This window comes from Hipposideros armiger, unplaced genomic scaffold (genome assembly GCF_001890085.2).
Source record: "Hipposideros armiger isolate ML-2016 unplaced genomic scaffold, ASM189008v1 scaffold_248, whole genome shotgun sequence".
Taxonomy (NCBI): Eukaryota; Metazoa; Chordata; class Mammalia; order Chiroptera; family Hipposideridae; genus Hipposideros; species Hipposideros armiger.
This window is the reverse complement of record NW_017731598.1, coordinates 1,982,729-2,004,596: the sequence shown is the minus strand read 5'-3', so window position 1 is coordinate 2,004,596 and position 21,868 is coordinate 1,982,729. Positions and strand designations below refer to the sequence as shown.

At 38.0% G+C, this 21,868-nt stretch overlaps 1 protein-coding gene across 2 annotated transcripts in view; it reads right to left on the bottom strand.

Moving 5' to 3' along the window:
* The window catches only part of STPG4 (sperm-tail PG-rich repeat containing 4), a 39,681-nt gene that overhangs the window by 14,607 nt on the left and 3,206 nt on the right, over window positions 1-21,868 (bottom strand). The window contains exons 2-5 of one of the 2 annotated variants that reach the window (XR_002125477.1): window positions 21,103-21,360; window positions 11,180-11,244; window positions 10,936-10,973; window positions 7,211-7,215 (exon numbers count right to left, since the gene is read on the bottom strand). Coding sequence is in view for 1 of the 2 variants with exons in the window: in XM_019655866.1 (XP_019511411.1) it covers window positions 10,919-10,973; window positions 11,180-11,244; window positions 21,103-21,360 (378 nt within the window). In the remaining variant the exon portion in view is untranslated. Of the gene's footprint in view, window positions 1-7,210; window positions 7,216-10,918; window positions 10,974-11,179; window positions 11,245-21,102; window positions 21,361-21,868 lie in introns of both variants that reach the window. The other variant, XM_019655866.1, reaches the window with a different exon arrangement.

Below are 21,868 nucleotides of genomic sequence, written 5' to 3'. Positions count from 1 at the left end.
CCCAAGCCAGTTCTTAACCTTCGCGCCACTGGGCCGGCCCTAAATAAGCACTCTTAATCACAGTACCTTTGCATAGCCACTAAAAACATTTTGGTGCATTTCCTGTTTTTTATACTCACAATTTTTTGTACATTACTTTAATCATAATATACATACCAGTCTGTAGCCTGCATTTTCACTAGATTTTAGATCATAAACATTTTTGTTGCTATTTTATAATTTTAACAATTGTTTTAATGGCTACAAAATATTCTTTGAGTAGATATGGAATATATTTTAATTATTTCTTTTTTGTTGGATATTAAATTGTGACTGTTGTTATCTTGCTATAAATAATCTTTTGATGGTGTCTTTGTATAGATGAATATTTCTGTATATAAGATTATCACTTTAGCAGGGTTTTCTCCAAATGGAATTAGTGGGTTAAAAGATATCAACAGTTTTTATAGCTCAATACACCCTGTCAAACTGCTTTCCAAGGGGTTGTATTAGTGTATACGCCCACCAGCAATAGACATGGAAAGTACTGAGTCTCTACAATCCACATGCCAAGACGTATTGAGGAAAAAGTAATTTAGAAAAATAAAATCTTCCTTACTCCTCTTTACCTTAATAGGAGTATTAAATAATGTCATTAGTGGCCCCTAGATGTTCAAAGAAGTTGTGCAGAGTATCTGATATCCTTAAAACCCGCATTTAGAAACATATTCAGGAGGGAACAAAATTCATGCAATTTTTATTTTGTAGGTCAAGAGGTTTATTTGGGTCATTTATAAAAGCAGTTAAATCAATTAAAGGGAGGAGTGAAAGGGAGGAAAAATCACGAATGACTAGTTTTACTTTGTTCCATTTGTTTGGGTAAGAATGACTAGAATTTCTGTTCTCTGCCCTGTTCTCTGCTATAAGGAAACTGGACCTTTGAGTTTTGTGATTTGTGGGGGCTTGGTCATTATTATTAAGGTGCTAAGCAGAATGGTGGCTGGTAGAAGTTTCCAATACAGCTTTATTCTGTGGGTACAAAAAGGCCCTTTTTACTTATGGTAGAACAAGTCTTCTAGCTTCTATCCCAAAATACTCACATAAATACTCTCCTCCTTACAGTCTTTCTTATGAACAGAATAATTCTGCTGATCCATAATCAATTATTATGATTTCAACAATAACTGAAATAGCCAATAAGTATACAACCTTACATTGGTAATCTGAAGATTAAAAACTGTTTTCTAACCAGACAGTTCCCTTACCAACTGTTTCTCCTGAGAGCCACCTACACTTTGGTGACAAAATGTAATTCACCAACTGAATCTCTGACACAAACAGGAAGACGGAGTTTTTAATAAGTGAAGATGACTCCAGGTATCTTCGGGTACATAAGATCCTAGAGGATTTTCAAATTCAAATTTAATGTACTTTTTACAACTGAAAAGTCATGGAGCAATCTGCTATGCCTTCACATGGTCATCTATTCATTTTTTCCTAGGCTGCTCCTGGAGAGTTTATGCATAAATGATTAACAAATTTCAATGAGCTCGTTTTCACAGATGATGGAAAGATAGGAGGAAGAAATGTACCCCTGTATGTATCCATCTTTTATAACCTGCCTCATTCTCAAAAGGGTTTAAAGTGACTGAGTGAATGTCTATAGGTCGTACTATGTTGCAGCAGATCCACAGATCAGATTTCTGGTGATTGTAGGTGTCATGTATACCAACAATGAGACAACCTGTCCTAAGTCAATAGCGCTCAAATGACACCACGATCTTACCATGCAACTATACACAAAACACATCTTGGAAGAATTAAAGAGTTACACGTTTGTTTGTTTTTTTAAATCAAAATGCCAAATAAATGGAAAAAAATTAAAGTGAACATCACGTCTCTGGAGGCGATTTTTTAAGTGGTGGGATAAATAAAAAAGGAAAAGATACATAGATTTCATTCAATAGGTTTTCGTAGCACTGTACTAGGTGCTGGGCAGTGAGAAATAAGACAGTCCCTTCTTTCATGGTACTTACACTCCAGAAGGTGATGACAAACTCTCTAATTTGACGACATAAACATTTTACATTTTAAGCTTCTGTATACATAAAAACACAAAAGCGAAAGGCAAAACTCCTGAAAAACTTCAGCAAATACAAGTATTACTATCGCTTCACTAAAGAGTTTATACAAATCAACAAAAAGAATGTTAAAACTCTATCCAGTGGATAACTGGGTAAAGACTCACCAAAAAGTATGCAGGAAGGATCACAAGTGGTTAATAAATAATTAAAAAGTGTAACCTTAGCTCTTAGATTAAATTAAAATAATGAGATATTCATAGTATGAAATAAACAGATATTTTTAAAAATAACAATATACAAGATTTATACAGATTTCATGAGATGGGCACTGTTTTGACTGCTAGTGGAGATATAAATTAATGTAATACTTTTTTTAAAAGTTTGGCAATGTAATCTCTACTCTGGTAAGTCCCATTTGTGATAATCCATAAAGAGTGATTCCCAAATTTAGAAAAGACTATGCATGTTCTTATCATAACATTAATCTTTTGATCTGAGTATTCAATATGTATCCTTGCAAAACAAAGTTGTGAATGTAAACAAAAGTTGTCATAACACAAAAGAATTCTCCAATGAGTTGACCCTTATAAAATTATTTCCTATTCAAGTATCTCTTCCTGCTTAACACTGGCATCTACCAGTAGAGACAGGTCAGTATCTTTGTGAGTCAGTTTCTCTCCCTCATTTTAAATGATATTCAATAATACATTGCAAATAAAATGCAAGTCCATTTCAAAGTGAAAATGCAAATTTTACCAAAAAATACAAGATTTCATGAAGTTGATAAACATGGTGGAGAAGTGCCCAAATCATGGGTAAAATCCTTGATTGACCAATGAGAATCCAACAAAGTTAGACTAATTAACAACCAAAAAGGGAAGATGGACAAGGATTTGTGATGCTACTGGCACTTTAATAAGGAATGATTTTAAAAATAGCAAAGGAGATGCCCTTGAAAAACTGATGAAGTTTCAAATGTTTTTTCTAAAATTCGTCTGCTGTGATTTCATTAGAATGTAAAAGAAAATATTGTTAAAAAAATACTAAAATCAATACAATTTCCTTTCTTAATCTAAGAATTCATGCATAGTTGCAATTATAAGATATTTTCATAATTTTTCATTTAATTTTTTAAAGTCCAAATTGAACTTTATTGACTACTTTGAAATTATGATCCCATTTACAATGGGTTCACCTTAATAGGTCTTTTTTTGTGGGTCAAGTTATACATGGATAATAAAGATTCCTGTATATAGAATAACTGAAAACAAGATTAATCATCAACAGAGCAGTTGGTGAATAACTTATGATGCAATGACTTGATTTTTTTACCCACTAAAAATAAAGTTTGAATGAATCCCTAATAACAAGAAAGTGAAACATATGACATGCTAAGTGAAAAAATAATAGGATATAAAATTATAGTGTACCATGATCACAATTATGTTTTTAAAACCGCAGAGAAAAAGAGGAAGAAAATTAATATTATTGGTTGTATATGAGTCATGAGAAATTTTTAAAATATAATTTTTTATATTTTCCAAACTTTCTATAATTTTATTCATTTATTTTTACTCTAACATTTTTAATATAGTTCATTTAAATTTTAAGACATTGTATTAAATTTATAGAGATACATAGTTTTAAAAGTCATTTGGAACCAAAAGCCTTATAATGAAAAACAGAAGTCTTTGGTCTCTCCTCGCTCGTTTCATTCCCAAGACAACTGTTTTTTGGCGTTTGTTTTTAAGAGCATATAACATGCAGCACAGAATGGAGAACATAGTGTTTCACTAAAATAACACTATACTGATTCATTTATGCAACTAGCATTCTTAGAAACATCTTTGACACATGTCTTAGGCACACATGTCTTTGAGTGGGCTCTAACGAGCCGAAACAACCATTTTTAACTCTTGGCTGTTCTTCTGGCAATTATTTTCTTATTTCTAGATAGTATAGTTCACATTGTTATTTCTTAGTTCATAGTTTAGAAATTATCTATTGATGGCTTCTTGGAATAAATAAATGTTTCTCTTGTTCTACCCACTGCTCCTCTTTTTTCATCCAATCAAAGTAGCATTTTAAATCACTAACCAGTATTTACTAAATAACTATTATTCTTTGCAGAACCAAGTTATTACATAACATGATTTTTTATTTTGCACAGTCTTTCATTTACCTGGAGTTAATTTAGTGCCTTGTTTTTTTACTTGCACGTTTTACTACACATATTTTCTCAATTTTCCCTTCCTTGCATCGGCTGTCCTGAGTCCCTTTTTCTTTAGAAATATTCCCTCTGGAGTTGTTTAGTTTCTTTCTTAGTATGGATTGGTTCCTCTCTCAGCCTGCTGCACAGTGCTCCTCCTGGTACATCTTTTCACTACTCTCCTAGATTGGAACCACTTTCTCCTAGATCCCATGCCTTCCTTCTTCTGGATTTACTCCTTTGTTTTACTACATTTTATCACCAGTGACATCTTTAAAAAGGACATTTGGGAGGTAGTTTTTATGAGTTTTGCATGTTTGCAAATGTCTTTACTTTTGTCTTCACAATTGATTGACAGTTTGGCTGAACACAGAATTAATTCTAAGTTGAAAATACTTTTCCCCTTTTCCTCTCTCTGTGGATACTAATTGGATTTTTTTTTTTAATATTCCCTCTCTGTTCCCTGTACTCTGTTGTTAACCAGATTTCCATCCTCCTGTCTGTTTATCTCCATCTCTCATTCACACTTTAAGGGATGAAACAGGCTCCCATCTCTTCTGTATCGTCTCTGCCTGCTTTTCAGCCTGTGGCTTTCTCTACTCTCTGTCATCCAAAAATAGTTGAAATCTCTTGTTTGCCGATGTTTCCTTTTTTCCCCCTCTTTAGCCATGTGGATTTATTTATCCTTTTACTGCCATTTTATTGGGATTTGAGAGTGAGAGGAGATTGATGTATGTGGCAAATCTGCCATATTAAGCAGGAAAATCATGTATTACTTTTAGAATAGAAAATATAAACTTTAAATTAAAATAGCTATTGTGACCATAATTTCACAAAGCAAGGATATTCAAATTGTACGATGTCAGTTTATCCCACCTAAATAAGAACTCCATCTATTTAACATTCATTCTTGTAGGTTTTCTCTGAAACTGTGCTACTTCACATTTCTGTCAAAATGGGATCCTCTCATAAGAATCAACTGACTTACCTATTTTACAAGAAAAACATCTGTGAAAATTCCCAGCATTGCAACTCTTTGCAAATTTTATTTTTCCTTGTTTTGCAGATGCTTTTATGGAATTATCTTAAGGCTCATGTCTAAAAATATACCATACATGTTTTGTGCGCAGAATGAACAGTTTAGATATAAATGTCTAAAAATTGGAACCCCTTCTTACATTTCTCCCACTTTTCAGTTCCTTTCCTTTATCCCAGGTACCCTGATTCTTACTGACTCATCTATATTCCTGGGAGCTTGGTGGGGAAGGGAAGAGAAACTAAGTCACTAATATCTTAGTTTAATTGGATCAATATATTTCTCCTTCTAGGAGCTTTTGCATTTAAAAGAGGGAATATGAGGGCCAGCCAAGTGGCACGGTGGTTAAGAGCTGGCTTGGGACACCAGAGGGCCTCAGTTTGGATCCCACATATGAGGGCCAGTGACACTGCCTTATACAGCTAAGATGCTGAACAGCCTCAACCTGGAGCTGGGCTGCCGTGAGTCGCCGGCGACGGCGTAGGCTGCAGCCCCTGCTGCAGTGGGTTGCCATGGGCTACCGTGTGTAGACAGCAGTCAGCGTGAGCGGCCAGCGGCCGCCGTGAGCAGCCGTCCAGAAGCTGGTGACTGATCTGCCTCGCCCGGGAAGAGCGCAATGATGGTACCAACGTAGGCCAGTGAAGCAACGTCCTCCACAGCTAGACTGAAGAACCAAAGGACAGCAATTTGTCTGTTCCCCTTCCCCCAATTCCCCAGCGCTGTTCCCATCCCCCAATTCCCCAATAAAAATCTTTTTAAAAAATAAATAATTAAAAATAAAAATAAAAGAGGGCATATGAAAAGGAGAATCCTCCCCCCCCCAAAAAAAAAAAAAAAGATTTTTCAACAGTTAAAAATGGACACGTGTCTTGTCTCAGCTCTTAGGCCCTCGTATCAAAATCCGTGCTGTGGAGTTTCAGACATTGGGGCAGTGAGTGGGGGAGATATAAATACAAATTTCCCTTCTGGGCCCCTCAAATAACGAATGTCTTGTGGAAAAGCCTTTGGGTCCAAAGGCTGAGAGAAGCTAGCACTTTTGTTTCTTTGACTTTTGCTTAGGATATGGGCTCTGAAGTGACAGGTATGGGTGCCCCTTTCCTCATCCAAGCCTTTTCTTCACGCCTGTCTTTAACTCCTCCCTCCACCACAAGTGGGTGCATCAGAAAGTTTGGAGGTGGCTGTTGGGGGGAAGAAGGTACCTGTGTTTCTATCAACAGATAATATTAAACTTGAGTCATCAGAGTCTAATTTTGGGTGCCCTGTTTCAAGTTATGCATGCTCAGCCATTTGGTCCCACACCAGTCAGACACATGCATTGTGAATCTTAGACTCTTGTTTAATCTATGTAATTTTGTGTGTGCTGGAATGTGTGTTTGTTGGTTGGGTTATTGAATTTAGAGTGTTCCTGCCCTTCAGGAAGGCAGAAAGACCACTGATAAAAGGTCTCATTTGCCTTAGAATGCCCACCTGTGGGCCTCAGACCCATAGCCATCCAAAAAAGATTTGTAGAAGAGATGAAGGAACTTCTGTTTACAAAGAGGCTTTGTTGAGAAAAGACTGGAAGTTCTAACACCTTAAAGGTACCCCAGGGAAAAAAAATATGGCCAGTTATGAAGAGCCAGTGTACAAGGTTCCCAGCAGAAGCCTAAGCTACATGCATCCATCGTCAGGATCTTAAATGATCAGGACCTAACAGACAGGCTGGCAAGTGGGCCTTCCAGGAGAGAGAAGCCCCCTGCATATGAACTCATCCTACTGCAAAGAGGATCAGGCAGGCCAATCTTGCCCCATGAACAAGCCTCAGTCATCAGTTGTGACTCCAGAAATAACAAGGTTTGCCACTTGAATTTGACCCCAGATCATCTCTAACCGCACAAGACATTAAGCAAGTCACTTGATCACGCTTGCTTGCTTACTAGGCAGCACAGCTTACAGCCCAAGTTTTGAGGTCACCACAGACTGGGTTAAAGTCCTGGCTCTACCTCCTAATAACTGTGTGACCTCAGGCAATTAACTTCCATTTCCCGATGTATCAAATAGAGAAGATAAATACGACCCCATCAAGTCGCCCTGAGGATTAAATGAAACCGGATAAGTTTGTCACTAAGTACCTGCCTGGCACCAGAAAACACTCAATGAATGATGGTCAGCCCTATCATCAAAGTCAACCTAATTGTAGTAGCAGTAGATTTATAAAGTTTCTTCCAGTTCTAAGAGTCCTTCATAGTTCTGTGACTGTGATGGTAATTTCTAGAACTATTAAATTGAATGATAAAATCAATCAAATGAGTTTTTCAGATAAAGGCTGAATGGCATATTCTAATGGCCTAAGGATGAATGCATTTATCTCAAGGAGGTTTGAGATAATGTTGTAGCAAGCATCATTTCTTTACTGTACTCACACTGCACACCACCATCTCCCACTGGTGGGGACAAAGGACTTTGCTCTCTGCACTTTACAAATTTGTGGATCTAAACCAAACCCATAAGTCTGCTCTGGGAATGCACATTTAGGAGAAACATGAATCACTTCGTCTTGGAACATTTTCCATGAAAGTATTCTTTTCACTTTGTTGAAGGACAGGATGTTCCAAATCAGTGAATCACTTTTATTTATAAAATGGAATGGATGAGGTGACATCAATGAAAATGGTGGAATCAGAATCTCCAAAAATCTTCTCCATAAAAGCAATGAGAACAAAGGCAAAATTTGTCAGAATCAACTGCCTTGTGCTATTTCCCATACCAAGCTGCTTATCTTGCAGGATGCCTAAACTAAACAAACAGTAAATTATTTTTAATTGAATCGCTTTTCGCTAAAAGTAAACAAATCCTTGTTAATGCATGGCATTCATTTAAAGCTTGCATTTTAAAGGAAATACAATATCACCCAGTGGGGGGAAAAAGACGGTTGTCTTGACTGCTTGCTGCCATAGCCAACTGTACAATGCATCTATCTCCATTCTTCCCCTGTCAAATAAAATAGACATAATTGCCTCCCTCCCCATGCACTTACACACCTGTATACACACACCTGTACACACACACACACACACACACACACACACACACACACACACTCAAAGTCAACAGAAGAGTCAACAACCAATAGAGATAACACGCTTTTGGAAGATATGAAGCAATTTGGAAGGATGGTACCTGACGTCGTGGCAGGGTGGAGAAAACTGAGGGCTAATTGCTTGGGGAGGGCCTGCCAATGACAAGCAAGCTGTCATCAGACCCCAAGAAAAGTTCAGGGATTTTTAGGCATCAGGCACCTGTGAGATAGGGGTGAGGGTGGGGCTGAAAGCAGGAGGATTCGTTGAACTTCTTTTCCCCAGGGCCCCACCTCATCCCCCACAGTCAAGTAGCAACCCATCCACATCCCTGTAGGAAGTGGGGGGTTTCGTTTCTGGGGAGACAGCACCAGAGATCTGGAATCAGGAGCCCCAGGCACTGTGAGGTCAGGGGCCTTTACTGAAGATAGGAATTAAGTGAACTTGTACCTTACAAATGGTGAAACCCCCAGCCCCTTCCCCCATTCAGTTCCCAGAACACTGGCATCTGGCTTAGACCCCAGGCAGGCGGCTGAGAGAAGGCCTACAGATACAAACATTTATGGTTTACAAGAAGGAAAAGCCCGGTCCTCATCCCATCCATCTACTGTGAAATCTACCTGGAAATAGTCCCCACCTGTATTTGTTTCCTGTGGCTGCTGTAACAAATTACCATACATTTGGTGGCTTAAGACAGAAGAATTCTATTCTCTCATAGTTCTGGAGGCCAGAAGTCCAAAATCAGTGTCATTTGGACCAAAATTAAGGTGTCAGCAGAGCCATGCTCCCCCTGGAGGCTCCAGGGATGAATCCGTTCCCTGCCTCTTCCAGCTTCTGATGGCAGCTGCCTTCCTTGGCTTGTGGCCACCACTCCAATCTGTGCCTCCGTGGTCACATTGCCTTCTCCTCTTTTCTCAAATCTCCCTCTGCCTCCCTCTTATAAGGACACTTGTGATTGCATTTAGGGCCTACTGGATAATCTAGGATAATTTCTCCAAATCCTTAACTTGATCACATCTGCAAAGTTTCTGCTATGCAAGGTAACATTCATAGACTCAGGGATTAGGACATAGGCACATCTTTGGGGGCCGTCATTTAGGCCATCACACCACCCACATACAGAAAGTTTTCAATCAGCCTTTTAGTTTCTCACACGTAAGTGTTAGTCACATCAAAACTTTTTCACCTTCATTGGACATCTGAATTTCTTGTTTTATGAATTGTCCATTCATGGTCTTTATCTGTTTTACTTTCTACTGGTGTTTTTTCTATAGATTAAGAGAATTTTAGATAAGGCCATTGGCTCTTAATCTGCCGTGTATATTGTAAATACTTTTTCTAATTTGCATTTGCCTTTTAACTTCTTTACAGTTTGTTTTCTTATACAAACAATTTTTAATGTTATGTAATCAAATCTAATACTTCCATTCCTTTGCAATTCATCCATTGCTATTATATTATTTCAGAAAATCTGCCTTATCCAAAAATTAGATACGTGTTAATATATTTTCTCCTAGTTTTATAGTTTCAAAAGTATTTAATTCTTTAATCTATATGGAATTTATTTTAATATGTAGTATGAGGAATCCAACTTAATTTTTCCAAGTTATTTAACAATTGTCTAGCACAAAATATCTCTTCCTTCCCCTACTGATTTATCATACCATCTTTATCAAATATTTAAATCTTATATATTCTAAGGTCTGTTTCTGAGCTCAGGTCAGTTATCTTAATTCCTCTTTCAGATGTTCACTGTATGTCTTTTTTCCCCCCTGAGTTTCTAGTTACAAATAAATAGCTATAGTTCACCAAACCAACGCAATATAATTTTATATTTCCTCATTCTTTCTAAATGTTTATATAATTATTTATTCTTTTGGCATCCTACTGGTCACTTACCTAAAATAGCTCATTTTTTTATCATAATACATGTACATGTATTTGGAAATTTTTAAAAACAGGAAAACATTTTCACATTTTTGAAAGAAAAGAACCTAGAGCTACTTTTCCTTTTTGTTGTTAATATAATGACCTATTTAATATCTGTGGTGATTTTATTAATTAGTTAATTCAACAAATACTATGTGCCAGCCATTTTTCTAGGTGCTGGATATACAAGACAAAAATCCCTATCTTCATGAAGCTTATATTCTAGCAGGGGAGACAGATAACAACAGGATAGGCAAAAATTTTAAGTGTAGTGAGTGCATTAGACAGTGATGAGTGCTATCAAGAAAAATAAATCAAGAAAATGGGGACAGAAAATTCTGAACAAGTGACTAGGGACGACCTCATTGAGAATATGGTGTAAGTCAAGATCTAAAGAAAGTAAAGAAAGCTTTACTTTTCTTTAGTGAATTGACACAAATGGGTAGCTTACATTGAAATCCCTAGTATATCTTTAGATATACTTGAAGTGTATTTTAAATCAATTACATAATTATTCACTGCTTATCTATGATGAAAAAAATGTTAATCTCATTATATCAAAAGAAATCATTGCATATTTTAAACATCAAATTCATCATGAGTTAATTGTCTGCAATACACTTACAGGAGTGAAGTAGCCACTTGGAAATCTTTGTACTGTTGAACGAAATACAAAGCTCCTATATTAAAAAAGAAAAGATGATTTTCTAAAAAATTTTTTTTTAATAGGAGGATTTTTGTCAATTTATTCCCTATTTCTCATTAAATATTTAAAAATGTGATGGGAATTAATGAGGATTAAAAGCCACTCGTATAGGTTGTTAAGTATGTAAATAGAAAGGCATGGGTGAAATTATTAAAAGCAACTTAATAAATATATAATTACCTGGAAGCACACTTGGGGACTGGTGCAGGCAGTAGATCGTATTGCCCAGGTGAAAGCTTAATTGACTACACACAATGGACAAGGACACAAATAATAGATTAATACAGGTCTTAAATTCATTTCATTTTATTATCTGTCATTCATAATCCTTTATTTTATGACCATATAACATTATATAATTTATTCTCTATTTTAATAGTGAAAAAGGTACATTTTCAAAGGTGGAGCTTCAAAACATTCCACAGATATTCAATTTTCATAGTGAATTTTATGAACGTATGCCTGAGATGATGTGTTGAAAAATGCTGTACAATTGATCATATTTTAAATGTACTAGATTTAACAAATCAATTCAACCATCATTTAGTGAGCCTGCTCTGTGCGTAAAGAACTATGCTACATGTGGTGGGGAATACAATGGTAAGAGAGATATGGTCCCTGACCAGCAGGAATAAGAAGGCATGTACATAAACAATTCTAATGTAAAACAATATAATCAATGCTGAAAGACAGATTGGAGATTAGAGAGATAGGGAGAGATTAAATGGGTGACCCACAGCTAACATCACATAATCAACAGTGAAAAGCTAAAACTTTTCCTCTAAGATCAGGAAGAGGACAAAGATGTCTACTCTCTCCATTCCTATTCAGCATAGTACTGGAAGTCATAGCCAGAGTAATTAGGCAAGAAAAAGAAATAAAAAGCATTCAAATTGGAAAAGAAGAAGTAAAATTATCCCTGCTTACAGATGACATGATATTATATCATATATAAAAACCCTAAAGATTCCACCAAAAAACTATTAGAACTAATCAATAAATGAGCAAAGTTGCAGGAAACAAAACAACATACAAAAATCAGTTAAGTTTCTATACATTAACAATGAACTAACTGAACAAGGAATCAAGAAAATAATCTCATTTAGAATAGCATCAAAGGCAATAAAATACTTAGGAATAAATTTAACTAAGAAAGTGAAAGAGCTGTATACTGAAAACTATAAGAAAGAAATTGAAGAGGGCACAAATAAATGGAAAGATATTCCATGTTTGTGGATTGGAAGAATTAATATTTTTAAAATATCCACACTACCCAAAGCAATCTACTGAGTCAATGAAATCCCTATCAAATTTCCAATAGCATTTTTCAGATACAGAAAAAACAACTTTAAAAATGATATGGAACCACAAAAGACCCTAAAGTCAGAGCAATCTTGAGAAAGAAGAACAAAACTGGAGGCATCACAGTTCCAGATTTCAAACTATATTACAAAGCTATAGTAATTGAAACAGTGTGGTACTAGCATAAAAACAGACACATAGACCAACGGAACAGAAAAGAGGGCCCAGAAATAAATCCACGCATATATGGCAACTACTCTCTGACAAGGGTAGCAATTATACACAATGTAGAAAGAACAGTCTCCTCAATAAATGGTATTGGGGAAACTGGATAACCACATGCAAAAGAATGAAACTAGACCCCTATCTTACACCACTCACAAAAATTATCACAAAACGGACTGAATACTTTACATGTTAAGACCTGAAACCATAATGTCCTAGAAGAAAACACAGGGAGGAAAAGCTCCTTGACATTGGTCTTAGCAATAATTTTTCTGGATATGACACCAAAAGCACAGGCAACAAAAGCAAAAAGAACCATGTGGGACAACATCAAACTGAAATGCTTCGGCACAGCCAAGGAAACAATCAACAAAATGTAAAGGCAACCTAAGGAATGGGAGAAAATATTTGTAAACCATATACCTGATAAGGTGTTAAGGTATTACTATCTGAAATACATAGGAACACATACAATTTAATAGAAAAAAAATCAAATAATCCAATTAAATTAGGCAAAAGACCTGAATAGACATTTTTCCAAAGACATACAAATGGCCAACAGGTACATGAAAAGGTGCTCAACATCACTGGTTATCAAGGAAATGCAAATCAAAACCACAATGAGATATCACCTCACACCTGTCAGAATGGCTATTGTAAAAAAGACAAGAGATTACAAGTGATGGCGAGGATGTGGAGAAAAGGGAATGCTGTGCACTGTTGGTGGGAATGTAAAACGGTATGGCCATTATGGAAAACAGTATGGAGGTTCCTCAAAATATTAAAAATAGAACTACCGTATGATCTAGCAATTCCACTTCTGGGTATACATCTGGAGGCAAAATCAGTATCTGGAAGAGATACCTGCACTCCCATGTTCATTGCAGCATTATTCACAATAGCCAAGACATGGAAACAAACTAAGTGTCCACTGATGGACGAATGGATAATGAAAATGTGATATATATCTCTGAATAAAAATGTAAGTATATATTCTTAATCAGCCATAAAAATGAAGGAAATCCTGCCATTTGCAACAACATGGATTAACCTGAAGGGCATTATGTTAAGTAACATAAGCCAGAGAGAAAGACAAATACTGTTTTGTATCACTAATATATGCAATCTAAAAAGCTTATACTCATGAAACAGTAGAATGGTGGTTGCAAGGGACTGGGTTGGGGGTTGGAAATGGGTGGATGTTGGTCAAAGGGTACACAATTTCGGTTATAAGTTAAATAAGTTCTGGGGATACAATGTACAGCATGGTGGCAATAGTTAATAATACTGCAGAGTTGAAATTTGCTAAAAGAATAGTTCTTATGTGTTCAAATGGTAACTATATGAAGTGATGCATATGTTAATTAATGTGATTGTGATAATCATTTCACAATGTATACATATATCAAATCATCCTATTGTATACCTTAAATAGATAGTTTTATTTGTCAATTATATCGCCATAAATCTGGGGGGAAATTATTAAATAAATCCAACTGGGTGATCTAAAGATGGTAAAGACAATGAGATTTGAGTGGGGTTTTAAGGAAGGTAGGACTTCCTTGAGGAAGGAAAGGGAAGGTATTCCAAGGAGAAACACTGCAGAAGACACTGTCTCTTTGCTCATTGTTGAACTGGTTGCAAATTCCATGGGCGGCTCCATTGTCCCTGGGTCTACGGATATTAATTAGCCCAGAGGTACATGAAGTAAAGGAGTGTCAGAAACTGGTAAACACAGGGAGTGGAATAATAAAGGAAGGAGGGAGAGGAGGAAGCAGAATGAGAAACCAGGGGAGGCTGGCCAGACCTCCAGAACTTCCTATGTTGAAGGAGCTGGCAGGAAGGAGTCATATAGTAATGCCTTGGTTTGCGAGCATAATTCGTTCTGGAAACAAACTACTCATATTGCAAGACATCACTCGTTTACCACGTTAAAATGTATTAGAAATGTTTGCTTATCTTGCGGAACACTCACAAACCACGTTACTTGCAATCCAAGGTTTTCCTGTATTACAAAATCCTAGGAAGAATCCTTCCCAAAGTGAACAATCACTCTCCGCCCCCTATTATTTTAAAATCAGATTTAAAAATATAATACTGCCTTTGTTGAAAATGAGGCATCCATATAGCCATGTGGCATTTTCTGCCACATGGAAGTTGAGCTATTATATATTTCACCCTGCAGCTATCTTTCACATGTTGATACACAGTTTTGATTGCAGAGGCATATTTTTGTGGATACAGTAATAACAGTAGATATAAATTTTATGATGAAATATGCACATTGTCCTGATGCTCCTGTGCCTTGTTAATTGCTCATTTAACATAATAAACACCCAGGAAACATGGATTTTTATTTTTTAATCCTATTGTGGAAGCACACAGATGTATTTTAAGCAGGGGGCTTTCTTGGGGTCCACAGCATTCTATTTCTTGATTTTGATGATGGTTACATAGGTATTTGCTTTCTGTTTACATTAAACTGTGCGTATATGCTTTATGCTCCTCTCTCTCTCTCTCTCTCTCTCTCTCTCTTTCTCTCTCCCACCCCCTCTCTCCCTCTCTCTCATACATATATATATATATATAAAGCAATTTTTTATTCATCTATACTCAGCAACCAAGATTTTTGTAACAGTACCCATGGAAGAACTCTTAAGACTGCATTAGTCTAGACAGGAATACTGGTTTCCTGTAGCTTCTGTATTTGTCCTACTTTACTTAGCATTGGCCATTGTTTGCTATTTAATATAACAGAGAGGGCTGACTTTTTCCCATAAAGTCATGAATCGTTAGCTGCCTTATGTAAGAGAATGTTTCTCTGCACATTGCTGAACTTGCCGCAAATTATCTGGATGGCAAATTATCTGGATGGCTCCATGGTCCTTGGAGATTTTATATATACACATACATTTTCCTATTTCCTACATATGCATCTCAGCAGCTCTTCATTTGTAATGTAAGGCTCAGAGAATCTAGGCAGTGTGCCCATTAAAATACCTGATTCTAGTTCATTAATGTTTCAGTCTGTGTTGATTAGGCACTCGGAAATCTTGCAATAGCTTAGAGTCATGCAATATGGCAGGGTGATATTAGTGTGGATACTTAATTCAATTGTATTGTACCAACATCATCAAATCAGAAAACAGGAATAAGTGAAAAAATCCAACCCTACTTATTAGGCTCTTGGTATGACAATGTTTTGAAAACTTAGACCCATAAATAGGCGAGACAGAAGGAAATAGATTTTTCACTGTTTAGAAGCCCCATCAGAATAATCATAAGGTGAATGTTGCCAAAGAGCTGGCAAGTGCAATATTTTTTGTGCTATTGGTAGAAATTTCCAGTGTAACATCTCTCTGAGAAGTAACGTTTGTTGTGTCATATGAAAGTCTCACTGCTCAGACTTCTTTATGGTCTGAGAAAGAGACAACATAGGACTGTCTCAGAAAGCAGCCTGCCTAACGACACCAAATTCTTAATTTTACCAATATCTTGTAACTTTCATCAGCTCCAAATGAACTAAGAACTACAACTGGGTCGCAGTCCCTGGGATAAGTTCACTGTATCCATCTTTCAAAAATCCATTTTCATTTGCCACTCCCTGGACATATTTGCACATGACAATTACTGCTTTGCCTTGCATTTGCTCTTTAAGAATTCTGCCTCAAAAATATCTGCTGCATGAGCCAACTTTGAGGGCCACTTTTTCTCGTTTAAATGCACCATGAATTGCTCCATCTTGTCTATGTTTTTCTCTTCATTACCCCAACATTTAAGTCTTGAGTTCCCTACAGTATTTCTTGTCAGCCCCTTCTCAGACACCAGGTTTCTCTCTATTAGATACCTCTCTGCTCAATGAAAAAACCATCCTGTCGAAAACCCCTTCAGTTGTTATTTTACCATACAGCACTTTGCAAATTAACATGTCTTCCAAAGTATCACCATCACAGCTATAAACACAGCTAACAAAGATCAATGAACTGGCAAAATCCAGTGCAAATACCCCAGGTGGGAATGGGAGTGGCAAATCCATGAAGCACCCAGGAGGCCAGTGCGACAGGAAGAGAGGGTGGGAGGAAGTAGTAAGAGATGAGGTCTGGAATAAAGCCAGTTCACAGTAGACTGCTGACCTGAAAACAATCACTCGCGATCACACACCCTATCACAAAGCTTTAAACCCAGTGGTTCTCAGTGGGGGTAGGGGGTTGCCCCCCCAGGGGACATTTGGTAATGTCTGGAGACAGTTTTGGTTCTTACAACTGAGAGGGGGGATTGATAATGGTATCTAATTAGCTAATAACATCTAATTATCCAGGAATGCTGCTAAACATCTGACAAAGCACAGAACAGCCCCCCACAACAAAGAATTATCCTGTCCAAAATGTCAACAGTGCCAAGGTTGAGAAACCCTAAATTAGACATACTAGTGGAGAAGTCAAAAAGGCAGTTGGATATACAAGTCTGGAGTTCAAGACAGAAGCCTGGGCAGCAGATACACATTTGCAAATTACAAGCAAATATGTGGTGTTCAAAGCCTTGAGGCTGAATGAGATCACCAGGAGAGTGAGTGTAGATGAGGAAGAGGTCTGAGGGCCTGGGCACTCCAACACGAGGTCAGGGAGAAGGGGCTTAACCAGCAAAAATGCTGAGAAAACAAGAATGTGGATTGAGGAAGAGGTGTCAGGGGTTTGGAAAGAGGGGGGATGTGAGATAAAGTCACTCAGGATAGTGGGAGAGTAAACAGACTAGGGAAGTCCATTCTGTGCCTATGGGAAGTAAGGAATGCAAAACAAGACCAGTCATTCAGCTACATGGAGGCAGGTAAGAAGTTCCCAGAGAGTTAGATTTAACCAGGGCTGTGGCTTTCTCAAACAAGTAAGATGTGCCATCAGGGGCAAGGGAATTGAGGGCGTATGGCAGGGAGTAACTCTGATGATTAACTATGCAATTTAAACTTTGCAAGGAACAAAAACATCACAAAGTTGAAAGGCAGTGAAAAGGTAGTAAGATCAATGGATTATAGATTGGGGGGAACAGAAAAATTGTTGGGGCTGAGATGCTGGAGTGAGGCAGAAGAGTAGGAGTAGTCAGAGTGGGGTGCACGCAGTTGAGATCATGGAGGGCTGAAATAATTGGTCTTGAAAAAAATCTAAGGAGAGGCTGACACAGAGGAGAGTTCAAGAAGCTGAGAAGCGCGATTGTTGGAAGATCATCTACATGTGCACTGAAATTATGACAGAACAGTGTCAAGAGTGACAGGGAGTGAAGGGAGCTAAAATCATCCAGAAATAAAGGGGAATAACCCCAGGGTTAGTGGATGCCTACAACATTGGGGGAAAAGCAGGTCACAAAACTATATAGAGGGCATCAAAAGAATGTATATGCATTTTAAGAAAGAAAAAAACTGTTTTGAAATTGTAATAGTCAATATATACCAATAACAAAAGATGAATACGTCATGTGTATACATTTTTTTGGCACTCCTGTATATATGGAGAGATACAGTCCCACTTTTGTATATATATTCTACAATAAAAACATTATTCCTCTGATAAGAAGTTGTTGCAAAAATTGTAGGGTAAAGGGGGTCAAATATATGGTGATGGAAGGAAACTGACTCTGGGTGATGGACACATAATGCAATATATAGAAATATTTTATAATAAATAAACAATTGTAGGACCATCTCAAATACTCTGTAAAGAGCCAGATATAGATGCACACACACACACACACACACACACACACACACACACACACACAACCTGATAAGATTCTTTGATACAAATTCTCCAGTAGAGTTACATGCTTCAGAATAATGATATTAAAAATAATAAAATCTTCCTTACATATAATAAACAGCCCTAATGAGGCATAACGTGAATATTCTATTAAAAATTATGAGGTTTGAGAATGTTGTTCTATCTTAATAAATAGCAATAATGTATTCTATATCTAACTTGAATTCAAATGATTATTTTACTGAGTTCTGCTATTAGAAAACTACAATTATGAATTTTATTGGTGAGTAAACAATGTTATATCTGAATAGCTCCCCTCTTAGGAACATATTGTCATACACCTTTGAAACAGAAAATTAGGAAAACATTGAATTCTTCCAGTTTCTGGAGCTCAATCCTTTAAGGGAGGTGGGTGAAGAGGGGAGAGAGCAAAGAAACAGGAAAAGTATGTTTTCAAAAGGTTTTTGGTTGTTTTTTTTTAAGATTTTTTTTTTTTATTGGGGAATTGGGGGAATGGGAACAGTGCTGGGGAATTGGGGAAAAGGGAACAGACAAGTTGCTGTCATTTTGTTCTTCAGTCTAGTTGTGGAGGACGTTGCTTCACTGGCCCAAGTTGGCACCATCATTGCGCTCTTCCCGGGCAAGGCAGATCAGTCGCCAGCTTTTGGACGGCCGCTCACTGCGGCTGCTGGCTAACACATGGTAGCCCATGGCAACCCACTGCTGCAGGGGCTGCAGCCTATGCCGTCGCCGGTGACTCATGGCAGCCCAGCTCCAGGTTGAGCTGTTGTTCAGCATCTTAGCTGTAGAGGGCAGTGTCACTGGCCCTCATGTGTGGGATCCGAACCGGGGCCCTCTGGCGTCCCAAGCCAGTTCTTAACCAACGTGCCACTAGGCCGGCCCTGTTTTCAGAAGGTTTTATCCATCTCTCTGGTAAGCTAAATTCTTTTGGTCTTTTAAAGCTTTAAATGTCGCCTAATACCAACCTTCTATGTTTTCTCCTTTCAACAGTGGGCCTTGGCCTATCCCCCAGGAACCCCAGAAAACTGGGAGAATAAGCAAAAGGGAAGTAAATGGTGATAGAGAACGAGGTAGAATGATTTTGCACTGGAAGTGGCCAGAACGATTTCTCATAAAGCATGGTGACCGGATACCAAGCCATAAAAGTCTAAGTATAATTTAGTGTTTGTATTCATCCACTGAAGTGAACAGGATGAGATCCACCCAATGAACTTTTATCATTCTGTCCTGTTTCAAAGCTCTAATTTGCGAAGCAGTAGGAAGGGTCTACATGTTGGATGCAACGTGATCAGCCTGCAGAAAAATTTCTTGTCCCTCCAAATAATCACAACCACTTGTATTTAATTCAACTTTCAGGTGCAATGCATTTCTTCTCAGGTTATCATAACAGTGTTCTGATAAGGTTGTGAAAATAGATACTATTTCTAGCTTCTTTATAAATGGGAGATATTAAGGCCCAAAGTCCCAAGTCACAACTCTGTCCCTTGAACAGGCCCTTGGCCATGCTACAACCCTCCCTTGAGACACAGCTCTTGGGTTCCAGCCATCCAAACTGTACCGTTCATTCTTGGCTAGGGACACAGGGTAGACTGGAAAGAGAGAGCCCCGAGTTTGAGCTTAGAAGCCCTCCGTTAAATGTAATACCTCCCCTACTTATTAGCTATGTACCTCTGAACAAGTTACTTAGTCTCTATGCACCTCAGTTTCCTTGCATGTAAAATGGGGATAACATTCTCTTCCACCTATCTCAGAATACTTGGAAGAACTACTAGGAGCATCTACGTGGAAGCTCACAGTAAACTATTAAGAGCCACATAAATGTCATGTATGATTCAAGGTCCAGCTTGAAGTCGTACTTCATCCAGGGAACCCTCCAGCCTTTCAATTCCACCTACATTGAACTCTATCCTGGCATTTCCTGCTACACTATTTATCTCAGCATTTGATATATTTGCTCTTGTACTGTTATTTAAATATTTCCGAGTCAGGAACACCTTCCCTCCACAGCACCTAGCACAGGGCTGTGAGCATAGCATGTTCTATAGTATCACGGTTATACATGAACTGCTGGAGCTGAGAGTAGAATCTTACCCTCTTGGTACCACAGTGCTCGTTTCTGGAAAAACTTATGGAAAAATTATGGAAAAAGCTTCCCTGTGGTATATCATTATATTCCTGCTCTATTTAATAAAGGCACTACTCAGCAAAAAGCAGAGTTTTCTCTTTAAAAGAAGAGGGTACAAGGGGCAGCCCGGGTGGCTCAGTTGGTTAGAGAGCAAGCTCTAAGCAACAGGGTTGCTGGTTTGACTCCCACATGGGATGGTGGGCTGCGACCCCCGCAACTAATAGATTGAAAATGGCGACTGGACTTGGAGCTGAGCTGCGCCCTCCACAACTAAGACTGAAGGACAACGACTGGACTTGGAGTTGATGGGTCCTGGAGAAACACAATGTTCCCCCACCTCCCCCCAAAAAGAAGAGGGTACACCATATACACTGCTTGAAGAGACCAGCAGCATGGCCCAATCGCAGGTAAGATCCCAGAGGCTCCCTTAGTTGGGGGAACTCTGTCAAGAGTCCCCCTGAGAGGCAACACTTTTCCCGTCCTCTCCTAGGTGAAGGAGGCCTCACAGGGAAACATCTTGCTGGATATAGGCAGCCTTGTTTGATTTCTGTGGAAAATAAGGCATCTGAAAGGTTTTTAATTTCTCCTGGGAAAGATACACTCTAAGTACTATAGGTGTATAGACTATTTTCCTCAGGGCTCTTGGTAGCTTTCCCACGAAAACCGAGCTGCTAGTAGCACTTTACCTGATCTCTGTAAACCAGTGTGCTGGGGCTTGACCGCGGTTTGTCTTTAAATGAGTAAGTGGCCACTTGCTTCTTCAACAAGTCCAAGAAGTCTGGAGGCATGTACTGGGGAAGGTCATTTAGTGCTGGATTGTTTCGTTGCACAAGAGGTGGTTTTCTCCTCCCTTCGTTTTTAAAATTGTAGGTTGCTATCACTGGGTTTAATAGAGATTCTTCAATAAAAGTTTTCAAGTGGTAAGTGCCAGGGATAGGAGTATTCTGTAGAAAATTGACATCATTTTTCAGATCAGTGTGAAAACCCATCCCATCTTCTAAAGCAGCATTCTGGGAAGGGTCGCTCCTAAGTAGCATTTCTCTTTATTTTAAAAAGTTTAATAACTTCTATCAAATACAGTAAACACTCTGGACAGAGAAATATTTCAAGAGCATCAGGATTATTTACTTTCTGAAACAACGGCTGAATTACAGCAAGTGGGTTATGGCCATAGCTAAAGTTTTAACTTTGTAGAGAGCAGCTTCAGAGATACTTAAAACTTGAGATTCAATTTGGCTATAAATCTCAAGCTACTACTGAGACCACTCAGGATGCTTCTTGGCTAAATAAAAGTTATCCTAGGTCTGTTTAGTAGTTGCTACATGTTTCTTTCTAGCCCTCAAGCGGAAAGCTAAAGGATAACGTGAGACTGGGGATGAATTGGTGGAGCATAGGATCTAATCAGTCCAATAGGGAGTTGGTACTTTCAAATCCTAACCACAATGTGGCTGA